General features: G+C 40.7%; 1 protein-coding gene across 7 annotated transcripts in view; it reads right to left on the bottom strand.

Annotated features, from left to right (window-relative positions):
* The window catches only part of PTPN5 (protein tyrosine phosphatase non-receptor type 5), an 84,773-nt gene that overhangs the window by 31,484 nt on the left and 36,876 nt on the right, over nt 1-16,413 (bottom strand). For 6 of the 7 annotated variants that reach the window (XM_042785344.1, XM_042785348.1, XM_042785347.1 and 3 more), the window contains 3 exons: nt 5,904-6,082; nt 4,892-5,011; nt 2,952-3,035 (listed from right to left, as the gene is read on the bottom strand). In XM_042785344.1, coding sequence (XP_042641278.1) covers nt 2,952-3,035; nt 4,892-5,011; nt 5,904-6,082 — 383 coding nt within the window. Of the gene's footprint in view, nt 1-2,951; nt 3,036-4,891; nt 5,012-5,903; nt 6,083-13,226; nt 13,229-14,798; nt 14,809-16,413 lie in introns of those variants that run through there. The other variant, XM_032984940.2, reaches the window with a different exon arrangement.

Below are 16,413 nucleotides of genomic sequence, written 5' to 3'. Positions count from 1 at the left end.
GCCTTTAACACGTGCACAGACCAGACAGGGCCCCCGTTCTCTTGGTATCAATTCTGAGAATCTGCTTGACCACCGTTCTCAGCCTTGTTGCATATTATTGCTCTACATTAAAGCAACAAAGTACCTGTATGAACAGGCACGTTTTCTCTCTTCCCCAGGGAACTACCAAAGCATTACTGTAAGTTACCACAGTTGCTGAATAAGAAAATGCAAAGCTGCTTTTCACTGGTATGCCATCTAGTATATACCTCAGTGTAGGACTGAGGTATCAGGTCCATCTATAAAGAGAGAATGGTACATTTCGGGAGAGAAAGATTTCATCATAAAGGTACTCTTCGACATAAAAGACCCCTTCAAGTCTCTTCTAGGCAGCACGATGCGTAAAACCCAGTGAGAGCGATAGAATGAGAGATCACTCAGCTAAGACAGAGGGAAAATAAAGAAAACTGTCCTTGTGCAACTATCTGTTGTCCACCAGGCTGGAATTCTGGAAACCCTGCTTAGCTCCGTCACTACATTCTTTTCAATGTTCTGCTAATGACTATTTTATACCTTATTCTCTAGATACTAGTAGAAGCAGATGTTTTCAAACTGCAAGGCAGCATGTCCTGAGATGTCAGAGTAAGGTAACAGGTAGGTAGGAAGGGACAAGGCTCATACGCTCTCTCTGAACAGCCTCTCCTTCCTAATGCCACTGTTAGAGAGAACATATTGCGCAAGATGGACTGTTGGTCTCAACTCATAGGACATTTCTTATATTCTGATGCTCTGCAACTTGTCCAGAGGACAGGCTGTCACAGTGACGTTTGTACCTCCAGTCTAGCTACACTGTTAGCACAGACCACACAATACAAAACAGAGCAAGCTTGACTACATGGAAACTGTTATAAAACTGCTTTCTGTCCAAAAGTTTTAACCAATACTTAAAAATGGGCCAAGTCAGCTCTCATTTACAGTGGTATAAGCATTCACTTGCAAGGAGTTACGACATATGCAAAGCAGTTCAAACTGAGATCAGAACTTTTGGGCACAGAGAGCTTTCATTTTAAGTTACTTTCTGTGCTAAGAATGGGTCAGCAATAAAATGTTTCCATCCACAAAGAAATAGGTTGGGTATGCAGAAAAATCACACCCCTGCTATTCTGATTTCCAGCTAATCACCCCCTGCTATTCTGATTTCCCTGCTATTCTCATCCAGAATTTTGGGGCATAGAGAGCTTTCATTTAAAGTTACTTTCTGTGCTAAGAATGGATCAGCAATAAAATGTTTCCATCCACCAAGAAATAGGTTGGATATGCAGAAAAATCACACCCCTGCTATTCCAATTTCCAGCTCACAATGTTTTGTTGCAAAATTACCTGGAATTCACACAGTTCATCACAATTCATTTTTGTTCTTTAATATTTGCAATTACAAAGTCATCAGAAGTTTATTATTTGAGGACAAAATTCATCTGCATAAGGGACAGCAGCAGCAAAAAAGCAGAAAACTGGATAAACCCAGCTAACTTCCTCGACTACATCAGTGATCACAATAATGGAAGCATTAACACGAATTACTTTGCCTTGCAAATGGTTTTAAAAAGTAGATTCACCTGACACATTAAACAGAAGATTTTGCCACTGTGCTGCCTCTGAGTGAAGTTAACCATGGTATGTAATATGACAAACTTCCTACCAGGGCATGTGGCCAGCAACTCAAAGGAGGTACCCCCTTCTTGGCACTGATGCAGCTGCATCTTGAATACTGTGTCCGATTTTAGGCTCTCCAGAATAAGACAGATATGGACAAACTGGAGTGGGCCCATTGGAGGGCTACAAAGGAGGTCAGGGGTCTGGAGCATATGATCTTTGAAAAAGGTGAAGGGAATTGGGCATGTTCATCCTGGCAAAGAGGAGGCTGAGGTGATCAACAGCATCCTGCAACTAGTTGAAGGGCAGCTCCACAGATGACGCAGCTGGACTCTTCTTAGTAGTAGCAGCTGGTACCACAAGGGTCAATGGCCACAAGCTGCAGAAATTCAGCTCGGACATTCAGCTTTGGGAATTTCAGATCAGACATTAGGAAAAAATTCTTCCCCAAGGGCGCCATGCAGTCATGGCACAGGTACCCAAAGAGACGATACACCTCCTTCCCTGGAGGTTTTCAAAACCTCTGTAGAAAAATGCAAGGCTGACCTTACTGAGGGTTGGCAACAGTCCTGCTTCAAGCAGGATGTTAGACTAACAATCTCTAGAGGTCCCTTCTCACCAACAGTCCCATGATTTCATGATAGTCTTCATTATTCTGCGCATCACTCAAATGGCATGGACAAAGTACAGCTCCAGCTTCCTGAGCTACCTGAAGGTGCACTGCCGTAAGGACAGGAGGTGACATTCCACCTGCATGTTCAGTAACTGCATTCCCACTCTAACAGAACAGTATACAGGGGTATGAAAAGCCATGTTCAAATAGTGGTCCCTAAAAAGAAAGAATTCTCCACAGCTTTCCCATCTACCACACAACTCTGTGCCAGTTACATGTCAACAGAGAAACACAATACACTCCTGCTCCCAAACAGCTAACTAGATTAATTGTAGTCACGTCTCTAATCTTGATCTGCAGCTGGGGCCTTGGCTTACACCTACAGGGGCATTACATTCACAAGTACGCTGGTGCTCTGGAACAGCTCTTTCTGCCACTTAGTCAATGGATGTTCTGCAGGTAATTCATAAGGCAGCAATATTAGATGGTCCCATTACTGGACCATATCTCTTCTATTTAAGTAAAAATAGTTTGCCCATTTGTGGATGGAAAGAATAAAAACCATCAGTGTAATCCCCAATTCATCAAGAAACTGAGTAAGGATAAGTGTAGTTGTGATTCCTCTATAAAATTCCATAAATATTCCATCTTATAAAAATGCACTGAAAAAGGGCATGAATATAGTTTGCACAGGATCATAACTTACCAGAGATCCTAGAAATAACAGTCCTAGAGAAGCTAAAGACAGTAGGATGTACGATACCACAATGCTCCCAATTCTAGTCAGGTCCTGTGAAACAACAGAATTGACAATGATTCAGAAAGCATTTAGGACCACAGTATAGCATCTGCATGCATGTTCTTGGCAAACTGTGTATTCATTCTTGGATTCCCCATGCAGATTTAGTCATACCATACTCTTGTCTGTGGAAAAGCCACAACCAACAACAGAAAAAAATGCCAGGCTTTAGGGAAGACCGAAATTGAAAACATCTTTAAGCCCCAGCATCTCTGAAAGTCTAAAAACCAATTTCACAGTGAAGGCAAACATGAAATCTGCTCTCTACCCTCATGCATTGCCAGAATTGAGATCTGGATCCACAATTCAATTTTGCAGCCTGTACCAATGTTTCATTGCCACAGTCAGTGTAATTTTATACTGTCGCAAAGGGCTCTGAAGAAAGTTTTTGTACTGCTCCCGTGTTTGTGGGTCCTTACATAAACCCCAGCCACAGAGGAGTTTTCTACATTTTCTACATATTTTGTGAGATGCCAACAGGTTCATTCATTGGCAATGAAATTCACTTCAATGTTTTCATCATATTTAAGTAGTTTAGCGTTCAGCCTATTCTCAGTAGTAGGTACAAAATTGAATTCTAATGGGCTTCAGTGGGCAAACAATTTTCCTTTGTTTCTGACCCACTAGTACAGCTCAAGAAAAATTCAGAGGTAAGAGCATTCATTTGCTTATTTTAACATCAGAAGATCTCTTTGCCATTACTGTTTTCAAATCCAGCTTTGCATGCTAAATAGTGCTATAACAACGTCCTCAAAGATATGCATGAACATCTGCACAGTCATACTTGGGGTGTTCTTGTGGTGCATTCTAGGAATCTGTTTCCTCCACAATGAACACTTATTTTAAGTCAAAACCCTACAAATTGGGGGTTTTCTGTAAGAAATGATTTGTTAATGATCGACCCTCTGCAAATAAGATACAGGCAATACTGTATGAAGAGTATGCAATACTGTATGAAGACTGTGCATAATAAATCCAACTGAGAAAAGGCAAAGAAAAGGTGCTTCTTTCAAATAACAAAAGAGCAGGTGACATGCAGCTCAAACATTGCTAAGAAAACACAGAAAACAGTCTCCACTGTACTTCAGCTACAAGAAGCACTGAGTCAGATTTCCTATTTGTTCTCCATAGTCTATGCTACAAATTTTACGTACAATTAATCTAAGCATTTTGATAGCAAATACATTTCATCCGATATCTGAAAGTAACTGCTTAACATTTGATTAAGGTTCTGTCCACACGAGAGAAATCTGCACTGGGTATAATTACCCCTGTAATTTATCAGATGAATCATACTGGTATATGTATCATTACATCATGGTAAGAAGCTAAGCAATTTTACTGGGGTAGCTTTGTAGATATAATTGAATCTGTACACCTAGTAAACCTGAAATACTTTTACTGTACATAGATATGCTCTAAACACTCAACAAAAATAGACTTTTGTGACTGAGTACCTCATGATTTTCATCCTTTATGTGGGTTGATCCATTCTTCCAGAATTTAAGCTTCTATCCAGCCTAATAAATTAAGTTCCAGCTCTCCCTTTATTGCGGGCAAAACCTTAGTGGGCTGATTCCTTATTGCTTTGTTTCATTTGCACATTATGAAAAATCTGCTGTACTGATCTAGCATCATAGCCAAAAATTCAGTCCTGTACCTTGAAGATAAAATATGAATCTGTTTTCTGAAAACTCTTTTCACTGATTTGGGACACATACAATGCAGCAGTCACTATATTATATGAAGTGCATATATATTATACTTTTAATCAGAAGAGGTAATAGAAGCACCACCCAAGGCAACTGACATCAACTATATAATCAGAGAGGAGTAGAGAGACTTACCTCCCCTTGATCTGACAAAAACTGTTTAAATGGGGTAAGCAAGTAAGACAGCAGGTCAAAGGCATTCTGAGCTGCTGGGATGGTCCCGTAAGTGCTGTACCACAGCATCATGCAGAGAAGCTGTGCAATCAATCAGAAAATACATAATGAGCATCTCTCATTATACAAACATTCATTTTCATTTCAAGACTGCATAATTAACTAATTTAGTTCTCATTGATTTCATGTTGATCATCATTTTTGCTTGAAGAAGTCAGGTATTTTCTAGGCTGTAGCTTAACAAGAATAAAAAGACTGAAGGCTAAATGCTCGGCTACCATTAACTAGACACGTATCACAGAATTAAACAAGCTTACTCTGGTCTACACGAGCAAAAGGACTGCCCACGGTAGCCTGTATGCTGAAAGAGCAACCGATTCCTCTGACTTCTGAACGTTCAGTGTTATTTCTTTTAGATCAAAACTAAGTCAATGAACTTTGTATGTTACTAAAATACTATTAAGGCCTATCTCATGCTGTGCAAAGCTCTCACAAATAGACATGTTCACACAGGCTTCCCTATAAACGGTTATAAACATAGACATGTTGAAACATTTCATTTAAACCACATATCACAGTTAGCATAAAACTACAAAAGCAACAATGCTATAACTTAACACCCTCACAGAGAGGTATACTCTCATCCCCAACCATCAAGGGCACACTGCAACTTTAAAGGATATACCTCCCAATCCACTTTTCAACAAGACAGTTACTTACTCCCATACATATCAGATACAGAAAACTGATTTGTTGGGAGATAGGTCATTTGGCAAAGGAGGCATTTGCAGAGGGGTAGAGGACATCAGAGGCTGGGGCTGTTTGCAAAGCAAGGGTGGGAGAGGTGGCTGCAGAAATGAGAGCACTGCAGCTATGTCCACTGCTACATCTACAATGAATGAGGAAACCTCACAAGTCGACAACGCTTAAAAGAAGGGTTCCAGCATTTCAAAGCAAGCACAGGCTGCCTTACCAGTATCTGCGAGAGGACAAACAGATACATGTTGCCTCCAGGCATTAATCCATTCCACCGAGCAGCCCAACCGAGCAGTGCCGTTTTCTGGGAGGTTTTCAGGAACTGCTCCTTCCTGTTCAGCTGTCCTTGTGCTTCGGCTTCATCCATTGACTCCATAACAGCTGGATTGGAAGGACCTTCACGTGAAAATAACACGTGCAGGGAATGAATAGTATGCAACCCTGCAGCCCCCGCGGAGGCTGCAAGGGCTATTGTTTTCCTAGAGACGATGGTTACCTCTCAGTTCTGCATCAGTAAGTGCGGCTCAGGATTGTGAGCGTCACACTATTAGTGCAGCTGTATTCACCTGCCTTCGTCAGAAAAAAAGTGAGTGTGGGCGGATAAATTATTTTCCGTTTCTTTCTGGAGGTGCAGATTCTGGGCTTTGTTGTTAATAAATTCTCATTTACATTGCTGCACCTTTTCGTTTCTACTTTTTAAAAGAAACCATCTGTGCTATTTCCCAGCTTCACACTTCCTGGCTACACGGTGGCAGAGAACCCATTTTGTCCCTCCCTGCCTCAATTTCTCTTTTCCCCCTTACTTGTCAGCTTTGTCTAATTTGATTATAAATTTCTGAGGTAGAGACTATTTCATGTTATGTGTCTGAATAGCGCTCAAGGGCTCTGGGTTCTGGATGAGTGTCCTAAGGCACTAATAAAATAGACTTTATTCTAATAACCTACTTCTTGGATGAATTCATACTCAAGAGCTGTTTAATAATGTTGCAGTACTACTCCATTCAGTGAAAATATGCACTGGAGTGGCTAGACCCTCACTAGCAGTATTTTAAACACAGTCTGTGTAGATATAAATTAATTTACAAGCTGAAAGGAGGGAAAGATCAGACCCATCTGATGTAAGTACTACTGATTTACATCTTTCTGAATGAGGAAATCCCCAAGGCTGCCCTATGTACAACCCAGTAGCCTTAAGCCTAAGCCAGCCACCTCATGCCCCAGGGAAAGGCCGCATCGGTGGCCCTTCTGTTGTTTGTTGAGGTCAGGTTTCTACAAAATATTCCTTATACATTTCTCCAAATGTCTCACGATAGTAACCCTAAGTCAGATAAAAATCCATAAACTAGCCACAGCTCTAATTAGGCAAACAAAGCATAGGATCTGTGTATCAATTGAGGGTCTGGACATTGGTACAGTAAGGATTCATAAAAATATCCCATTCTGATTTCTAATACACAAAAATGTGAGAGTGGAGAGGAACAGGAGATGTTTCTTCCCACTCTGTCATTGTTCTCAGTCCTCTCATTGAAACAGACGTTAGGACATCCTTCCCTACATAAGAGAACAAGGTCTTTGGGAAATGCTGATGGCTTCCTCTACAAGGTTCTACTTTCCCACAGCTGCCCAGCAACAAAAGGGTCATCACTAATAATGACAGGGGAGACCCAGAGACACAAGAAGGAGTACTACCAGTACACAAGGAAGCAAGGTGCTTCCCCAGGAGCTCCAGTTACTGTTTTCTCATTTTCAAAATATCTCTAGTCAGTTTATGACCAACAGTGGTTTCAGCAGGGTATACTGGGTATGAGTGGTTACTTGAAACTATTTTCATTGTCCTTACACAGGTATTTCTCTGGGAGTATAGAGAATATGCATCTAGGTAGACATACACCTGTATACGTCATACCATAGGTATATGCTGAAATTAGCTGGCTATTTGCCAGGAAGAACTCAGCATGGTAATTTGCATGAACACTATCAAAATATCTTATAAATACAGGTCAATAAAACTTGGAAAAATATGGAGCTAAAGAGGTAAAATCAGAAGTGTCAATAATCCCAGCCTGTATCTCTCCCAGTGGTAAAACTTCCTCCACTTTCATCTGTATGTCTTTAATGCTAGAAGGCATCTGCTTGCAAACACCACTTTTCAAAGAAAAGCAGTTTCTGGAGCATAGCTCAAGAGATCATGGGACCTCTACCTGTTTCTCCTTCAGGCTCCAGCTGGTAATCTGCAGTCCATGACAAATCCTGCTAAGAAACCCTGAGAGCCCAGACACAGTCCTTGGTGTCCAGGGACACTGGACATATGCTTAACAACTGACTTCTGATACCACGCCACAGAGAGTTGGACTCCCAAGTTCTCCAGGAGGACAACACAGTGGCCACATTAAACAGCCACAGTTAAGGCTGCCTAAATACTTTCAACACTGACCTTTGTTTTCATTTTCTATAATGTGCTAAAACTCAACAGGTAAAGCAAAGAATTTTCAAGCTTCCGAACTGCTTCATGCATCACTGGATTTGGACAAGAATTGACGGGAAACCCCTTGCTAATGATTGCCATTTTTTTCCTCTGTTTTTGTGGGATGTTTACACTCTGTGATTTGCAACAGGAATTTAAAATTTAGCAGGGATAGAATCTTGATGTCAGAAATTACTTTTGCCATCTGTGCAAAAAGACATGCACTTGTGGCTGAGATACAAACCTTAAAAAAAAATCTATTCACATATAGTTTATTATGGCTTCCTCCTAAATTCTCTAACCTTCTGTTTTCACTAGGCATGTTTTAAATTCTACTTTTCCTTTATCTGAATTAAATAAAGCACCTCTGTCCCTAAGAATGGTTAATGGACCTGTTTACTGTTTTTCCAAATCCTAATGTCTTCTCTTCTCGGATACTCCTCCCCAAGGCGCAAGATAATATCCACAGAGAGCAGAACTAAAACGTCTTTGGAAAGACAACCAGAACAAGGAGCAAGGGAATGCAAATTTCAAGCACAGCTTTCAATTATTTTTTTGTAAGTCATAATATTTCTTATTTCAGAAGACCTTTTTTTTTTTTAACTGATCAAAAGCTCACTCACCTGCCTTATGCAGCAGGTAAACAGAATTTTGTTTGTTTCATATCTGTAAAAGCCTCAGATTTTACAAGGTCACTTCTGTCTAGGTTGGAAACAGAACCCTGACTGCAGAATGATGATGTGAAGACCCCTTAACCACATGTCTTCCGGAACAAAGACGTCAAAGTTAGGGGACCACTCTCTGTCTGTAACCATGGGGATCTATGCCTCTCCACAGCCAGAAGCCCAATTCCTGGTATTCCAGTGTTGTCTAGCAACAGCTGTGCAATTTGTAGGAGTCACATTCTCCATCTTATGACTGCCCTAGATGAAGGACAATAGACTATTACCACTTTCAACTATTCCCTGCATAAGGTAGAGGTCTGGTCTATGGACCTAGGAGCCCAGAATTCCAGCTCTACTGAACTGATACTTTTATCAACAGGCATTTTTGTTAATACAGTAAAATACAATGGGGGCAAGAATTAAAATAATGGAGAACTGTCTGAATTCATACGTATAACTGTACACATTAAGATTCATGTCTTGGGTATACAAAGACAGTGCCATGGATTATAGTCCACTCAAAAATTTGCTACTCCAAATCACAAAAAATTAGATTTTAAACATAATGATGCCCACCTAGGGTTCTGTATTGATTTAACTATGTCAGCTTTAAACAGTACTTCAATTACCATTCATACTTCATCTTGCAATCTTATATTCCTATATTATTTGCCCTAATAGGCCCTAGATTCTTTCAGTGCACAGATTAGGTGATAAATGAGTGAGACATCAGTAAAGTTTTGTGTCAAGGTCGGTGTGAAGGTCTTGAGACAGCTGACAAGGACGACTACATCCAGGAAGAATGAATTAAGCCTCTCCTCCACTAGTGATTTGACTGACAGTGGAATCTAACATCCATGTGATATCCTCCTGAATTTCTGCATCACAGAGATTGGGATTCAAGTTCTACGAGTAATTCTGCTTTGACGCAGGACTATGCTTGCTAGAAAAAACCTTTTGGCAGAAGAATTAAAAGGTCTCTGACATCTGTAGCAGCCATATGGCTTGTTAAAGCAACTTGAAATTTCAAAACAGCACCATAACTTAACCTCATCTTTACTGTTCAAGGAAGGGAACTTTCTGGATCAAGCCCTTCAATGTAACCACCAGTACAAGCTGACAAAAATAAACAGCACAACACTTTGCTATGGAATAATCTACACAGGGAAACACCTTTGTCTACTCACAAGGTAACAGCTGGCTTCCATAACTCAGACAATGCCCATTTTAAAACCCCTGTGCCTCCCTCTCTTTTCTGACTTCATATGTGGGTACCTAAAAGGCAGAAGAATAAAACAATACCTATATATGCTATCAGAAAAACAGAGTACTAGAATTAACTGAAACACTAAGTGGCACTGTAGTAATGGTCAGTCAACAACGCCTTGCAGTAACAAATATGCCATGATCCAATCGAATGCTGCTGTGGCAAGGCATCAGCAGCTCTGTAACTCAACTGATCCATACTTAGGGTCTTCAGAGAAAGACAAAACAAAACACCAAGCCCCCAGGACCATGTATCCTGGCTGTGTTTCCTCATGAAGTTAGCACTTTAAAAGGTGTGTTCTCTTGTGCATGGGTGCTAATGCTCAAGGAATTTACACAGCTCTACTGGGAGACTTAATTGAACAATGAATTTTTGAGATGAAAAAAGACTTGTTCCTTACCAAAAGGAATTTTATAATAAAGCGTACCCCAGCCATGAAAATACAGTGCTCATGCAGTTAGTAGACTTTTACTTACATCCATCACACTGTGCCTGTGGGAATTATGCTTCTGGGGGATTGGGTGGTACTGACTTTTCACGGGGAAATTTTGTTACGATTTTGTTAATGGTGGCTGCTTCTTCATTCATGGTGGAATCCCCAAGCTCTGTGGAACTACCTGCCAGACACACAAGACACGAGGGAAAACAGGCCTCAACTGTTCTGACAACTCTCAAGCTGCAGCAGTCAGCACACCACAGCAGCTCAGCTGTATTGTCTCATATTTGTTTTATGTATGTGGAGATCTATATCCCTCTGAACCTATCTATATCTTCATGATGGCTGTGCATGGCAAGAATTTACTCTGTAGGAAGGGACCACAGTGTGGAAGCATTGCATAGTACGAACATGCCAGATATACCCCACATCCATTAAGATTACCGACACTTCACACCACAGTCCTAAATGCATGTATAGCCTTTACATCTTCAGATATCAAAATACAACTGCCTATTGAAATCACTGTCTCCGATTTCCATATAACTGCTAGGGAGACCTGCTATTGATCAGAGAACAGCAGAAGAATCTGCAAAACAGCAGAAGGGTCTGCAAATCAATTGCTTATTTTTCACATGCACCTAAACTGCATATGCAGAACATAGCCCTGGCCTTGTATTTCACATATCTGGTCAAGACCTTATTAAATCTGCAGGTCGTAAGACACACTGATTGCAGGCAAGTCCAGATGCTGGCAAAACACAACAAAGCTGAATGAAGCTGCCTCAGAGCGCACATGAACAAGTCATAACTTGTGCTGTAGGATAAAAAGACAGCTCATCTAATCAAAGAATGGAGCTCTAAAAGAAAGGTACTGGCTGAAAAGACATTCTCTTTTTGCTTACCACTGCAGTATGAGAAGGATGAAAAAAGAATAATTAGCTTTTGGACCAAAAGTAATTCTTTCTTTTGCACTGCAGTAGTACGGGAAGAAGTGGGTAAGAGGAAGGGGACCTTTCGTACTTGTATGACAAACACAGCTTGCTTTCCTGCGGAGAGAGGAATGTAAGTACACACTGGTAGGTCACTATTCTACAACTCAAACTTTTACTGAACTTCTTTATAACCAGGAAATCTCAGATATTAAAGAGCTTAACACAACGACAGAGGTTGCATCATTACTCTTTACAGGTGGATACAATTCACCACCTAGGAAAGTCTGCTTTTTCTTGATGTACTTTTAACTCATCTGACAAGTTATGTTAAAATTATACTCAAGATCTAATGAGCTGTGTTGAAAGCTGCGAATGTTATTTCCAACACTTGCTGTAATCCTCAGAATGCATCTCTTTCTCCCTGGCTCCTTCACTATCAATTTTTTTTTGACCTTCCCAGTCATGATATGGTACTGACTACTTCTATTCAATCCCTGACCTGCTCTGTTTACAACAGTTTGATACATTTACCTTTTCCAAATGGATGAATAAAACACTGATTGGGAGGAGAGCATCTAGTCCCTAAAAGTATTCAGATTAAGAGCTGCAAAGAAAAATCATTCCCAAATGCAGCCTACAGCTACCTACTACTGCCTGACTGGAGATAGTAGGGATTTACAACAATGTAATCGCCTCAATACTTCCAATTCCACTCTGGAAAAAGTCCAAGTTTTAGTTGCCAAGAACTTGTGGTTGGTAGATCTTGCATTTGCAATGCAAAACCACATAGAGAGCTACTTCAGAAGTTACCAGACAGCTTAATTCAGATACTAGCAACAATCCAGACAGATCTGCATATCCCACTAGGTTTACCACTAAACACTGCAAGGCACTAAAACAATTCTAAAATCACTTTGGTATCTAACTGGAAGCCAGTTAGATTAATCCAGCGGCCCTTCGTAGGACTGCAAACTGTAACTGCAGACTTTGTTCTCTGTGTAACAGAGCTTAAAGAAGAAACAAGCCTGACATACCATTAATCCAAGTAAGAGGTTCAAGCAACTGTAACTACCATCTCTGACATATTGCAGACGAATGAAAAACTCTTCACCAAGACTCACTCTACTTACCAGTAACTGGGTTGTCAGTCTCCTATGTTACTTATTCTGAGATGAAATTCAGCTTATGATTTCTAATGCTTTCAGTCGCACTAAGCATATCTACCTTGGACCGTAAGAACTAGTTGGGCCAAGCTACAGGTATTCATAGCTGTGTGGGGAACAACTGACACGTATAACATTCAGGGATTCTATTTGGGAAGGCTTCAAAGTTTTGCTAAAATTATCACACTGGAAGTAGCCAAGAATACTGGAATTTAAATCACTCCGATTCCTCAGTTGATATGCCCATTAAGAGGAATTCAAGTGACACTGTTTCAGGTTCACACATTTTTTTTTTTTTTGGGGGGGGGGAGGGAGGGAGAGGAGGAGGAGGAGAGGTGTGGTGATGTGTGGGTGTGGTGGTGGGTTCTTTTTGCATATCTACATCAACTGAAAGGGAAAAAGTTCATCTGAAAGATCAAACTCTGAAACACAAGTCTGGTAAATCTGGTGACAATGATACACACTACAGCTTTAAAACTGAGCTCGTAGCAGTACGACCACTGATATGAAATGTCCACCTGCTGTTGCTTAGTCTATAGAAGAAAAAAAAAAATATGCTTCAGTCCTCCCTTCTGAAAGAAAAACACAGAAACTGACAATAAAATACCACAACTTTTTGCATCATTACAAAACTGCTTAGAAAGACACTGCAATAGCCCCTCCCTAATACTGAGTGAGAAAATGGTTAATTTACCCTTGTGTGACAGAGGACAACCCACAAACATCATCAGTTTTCCTTTGCACTCACATGTCCATGAGTGGCAGCTAGCACGCTAAAGCCAGCAGCCTCATTCTGAGAAAGGCAAACCTCTGCGGAGCTCTTGAAAGAACAGTGCAGAGGGAAATGGGTACCACCTACTAACTGGGAAAAACACTGGAGTCTTGCACTTTTCAAGCTCAGGTGGTAGAGTCTGGCTGCTGCTTAAGCCAAACTGATTACCAAAATGGAAAGATGCATCAAGAGGAAAAGCAAGCAAGGAAGAAAATCATACAGAATATCTGTGAACACGCAAGGCAGCAAACTGAGGTCTATGTATTTCTAGTCCAATGCTTCTACCCTTTCACTGGCAACATTTTTAATGAACTTGGAGAGGCAACTTTGCTCTCTACTTGAAATAAGTTCTGCTGAAAAGAATATGCAGCCCCTTTTCGCTGCTGGTGGGCTGCACAGCTCCATCCATAAACGGCCTATTCTCATCTCTGAGGGAACAGGAACCTGATGCCAGAGTGTGCAAGAATACTTGCCTTTCCACTCAGCAGCTCCCTGCTGAACTGCTGAGTCACACATTTTCTCTGCATTCATTTTCACACAGCTCCCACTCAGTCCACCTGCCACTTCATCTGGGATGGGTGGGAGGAGAGAAAAAGAGGTGAAGGCAGAAATAATGTTCATGTTCACCCAGGACCATTATTACAATACTGCAGGGTCACATATAAAAGCAAGCCTGCAAGCTGCTAGAAAGGGATAGAGAACAGAAATATCAGATTGCAAGGCAAACTGCCTACCCCTCTTCAGCAAGAGAGGACTGGCCAGCTAGCAAGTTGCAAACCTCATCTGATTCCCAATCAGTCACTGATGTTATGTGCTTGCTGCTATGTTCTGCAAGTTTCAGGCTTCAAACCAGGCCCTGAGGTTTTCCCTCTTCTCAGTCATTTAGAAGAGCTTTCAAGCTGCTCTGATTTTTTTCAACAGTCCAAAAGGTACTGTGTAGTAATTGACTGGCTGCCACAAGGAAGTGCCACAATGGTAAGTGCCAATACCATCTGGATAGATTCCAGTTCCTAAGGGCATCTTCAGCTGAGTTGTTGCAGTGGAAAAGTCCACCAGCCCCATCTTTCATCATTCAAGAAGATGAAGAGAAAATCTTAGCCATTTTCTTGCAGCTTCCATAAAACCCAAGCATAACAGGAGCCAACATCTACTACCTACATAAATCTTACGTAGAAAAGGGACTCTGCCATCAGTGGTGGGCTATGTTTATCATATCATCATATTACAGAGGGTCCAGATTGCTCTTAGGTTGGACTGTACATATGGAAACATAGGAAACATACACTTAATTAAATTATCAAGGTAGTAATTATTTGGACAGTACAGTTTATAGGTCATGAAAAAAGAAAATTAAGATAAGCATCCTCGTTTATTAAATCAACGATCTGAAAAAGTGCTTCTGGAACTGACTTTCAGACTAAACCAGGACAACTGTGATTAATTTTCAGACTAATTCTTAAATCTACTGCTACTGTTAGTATTCAGTATAAAAACTGAGGGCTTGTTAGGAAATAAATAAGGATTTTTGTTTCATTAAGCAGAATTAGCAATTCAAAAGTAAGCCTGTTTTTCCCTGTGAGAAAGTCTGTTCTTAGGTAATGTTCAACCTTGCTTCTCAGTAATTCTTCTGGTGCAAGCCTGTTCACTTGACAACACGCTTGTGCTCTACAGGCCTGAAGTGCAAAGACAAAACCCAGTCTCATAAGAGTTCCATGATATCACATTAACATGCTTTTCTATATCAACTTTCACTCCCTACCCTCTTGAGTGTCTCACTGTTGTGTTGCTCAAGAAATAGTTAATGAAAAAACATAACAACTGCAGGGGAAAATAAATATGGGAAAGGTAAAAGCAAAACTCAAAACCTTCTCAAATTTCTCTGCCTCCATACAGGGTTTTTTTGTTTCAAATAATGAAAAGAATTTGCAAAACATAATTTTACAAGACAGGACTCTGGTCTATGAAGTCCTTCCTGAAGAGGGAAGGATGCAGCCTGCCATCAGAGACCGTTTCACTGAAGGGTAAGACCGGGAGACTTCATTTCAGCTGCCATCAAACTCTTCCTTCCTGCAAGAAACCAGATGTTGAAGACAGCACTCCTCCCAGATCTGGAGTACTCCACAGTGCTACTGGCTGCTTAATATACCTAGCCCATCTAGTATAGATAAAGTAACTCGATCATCTCACCAAATCTCTAGTTCATACATAATAATTCATATGAAACAGTTGCAAGGGCCAAGCAGCCCACAGTACACTTGGCTGACACCTCTCTAAATCAGGTTTAAGCCTCACTTAATAGGAGCAAGAAGAAAACAAAATCATCAGGCTCTCTGCTCTAGAAACACAGGCCTCCTGGTTCAGCAAAGATGAACCACCAGGAGCCATCAGAAGCAGTAAGGGACTGTAAGATAAAGTGGCCATATGGGAAGTATACGAGAGCTACTGTACCATCTGCTGGGGTCCAATTCTCCTCCAATACTTGTTATAAACCGCTATGTCTCTACTAATAATGGGGGAGTTGCTCTGAATTTCCAATGCAAGATTAGTTATGCCCTTGTCCACATATAAATCGTACTCCCACTACTAAATCAAATACACAAGAGGTTTATTCTTAATGGCTCTACTTAATGCTTACAGGCCTTAAACACAAGATGTGTTGTTAAGCACCGTCCTTTTTCCTTTTCTCCTGCGAAACATGTCAAGTGAAAGAATACGCTATTTCTCATTGCAGCTAGGGCCCCTAGAGCAGTGTTTGCTTCGAAACAATTAAAATATTAAATATGGTGTCAAATTACAGCTCTTAAGTGAATGTAGACCCTCAGCGGGCAGAGACAGTGAATATTAACTTCTATCACACCCACACATAATTAGCATTTGCCATCTTTCAATCAGGGCTCTATTCAAAGCTTCTTTTGTTTTCTGCATAAGGCTCTTTCCCCCTTTCCTATTAAACCCCTTACAGAAGGTCCATCTGATTACTGCTTAACAATCAGGTGCAATTTTTCTTTATTTTTTTAATAAAGAA

The sequence above is a fragment of the Tyto alba genome, unplaced genomic scaffold (assembly GCF_018691265.1).
Source record: "Tyto alba isolate M040663 unplaced genomic scaffold, T.alba_DEE_v4.0 Super-Scaffold_8, whole genome shotgun sequence".
In the NCBI taxonomy this organism is placed as follows: Eukaryota; Metazoa; Chordata; class Aves; order Strigiformes; family Tytonidae; genus Tyto; species Tyto alba.
Note: the sequence above shows the minus strand (reverse complement) of the source record. Positions and strands in the feature narration are given on the sequence as shown.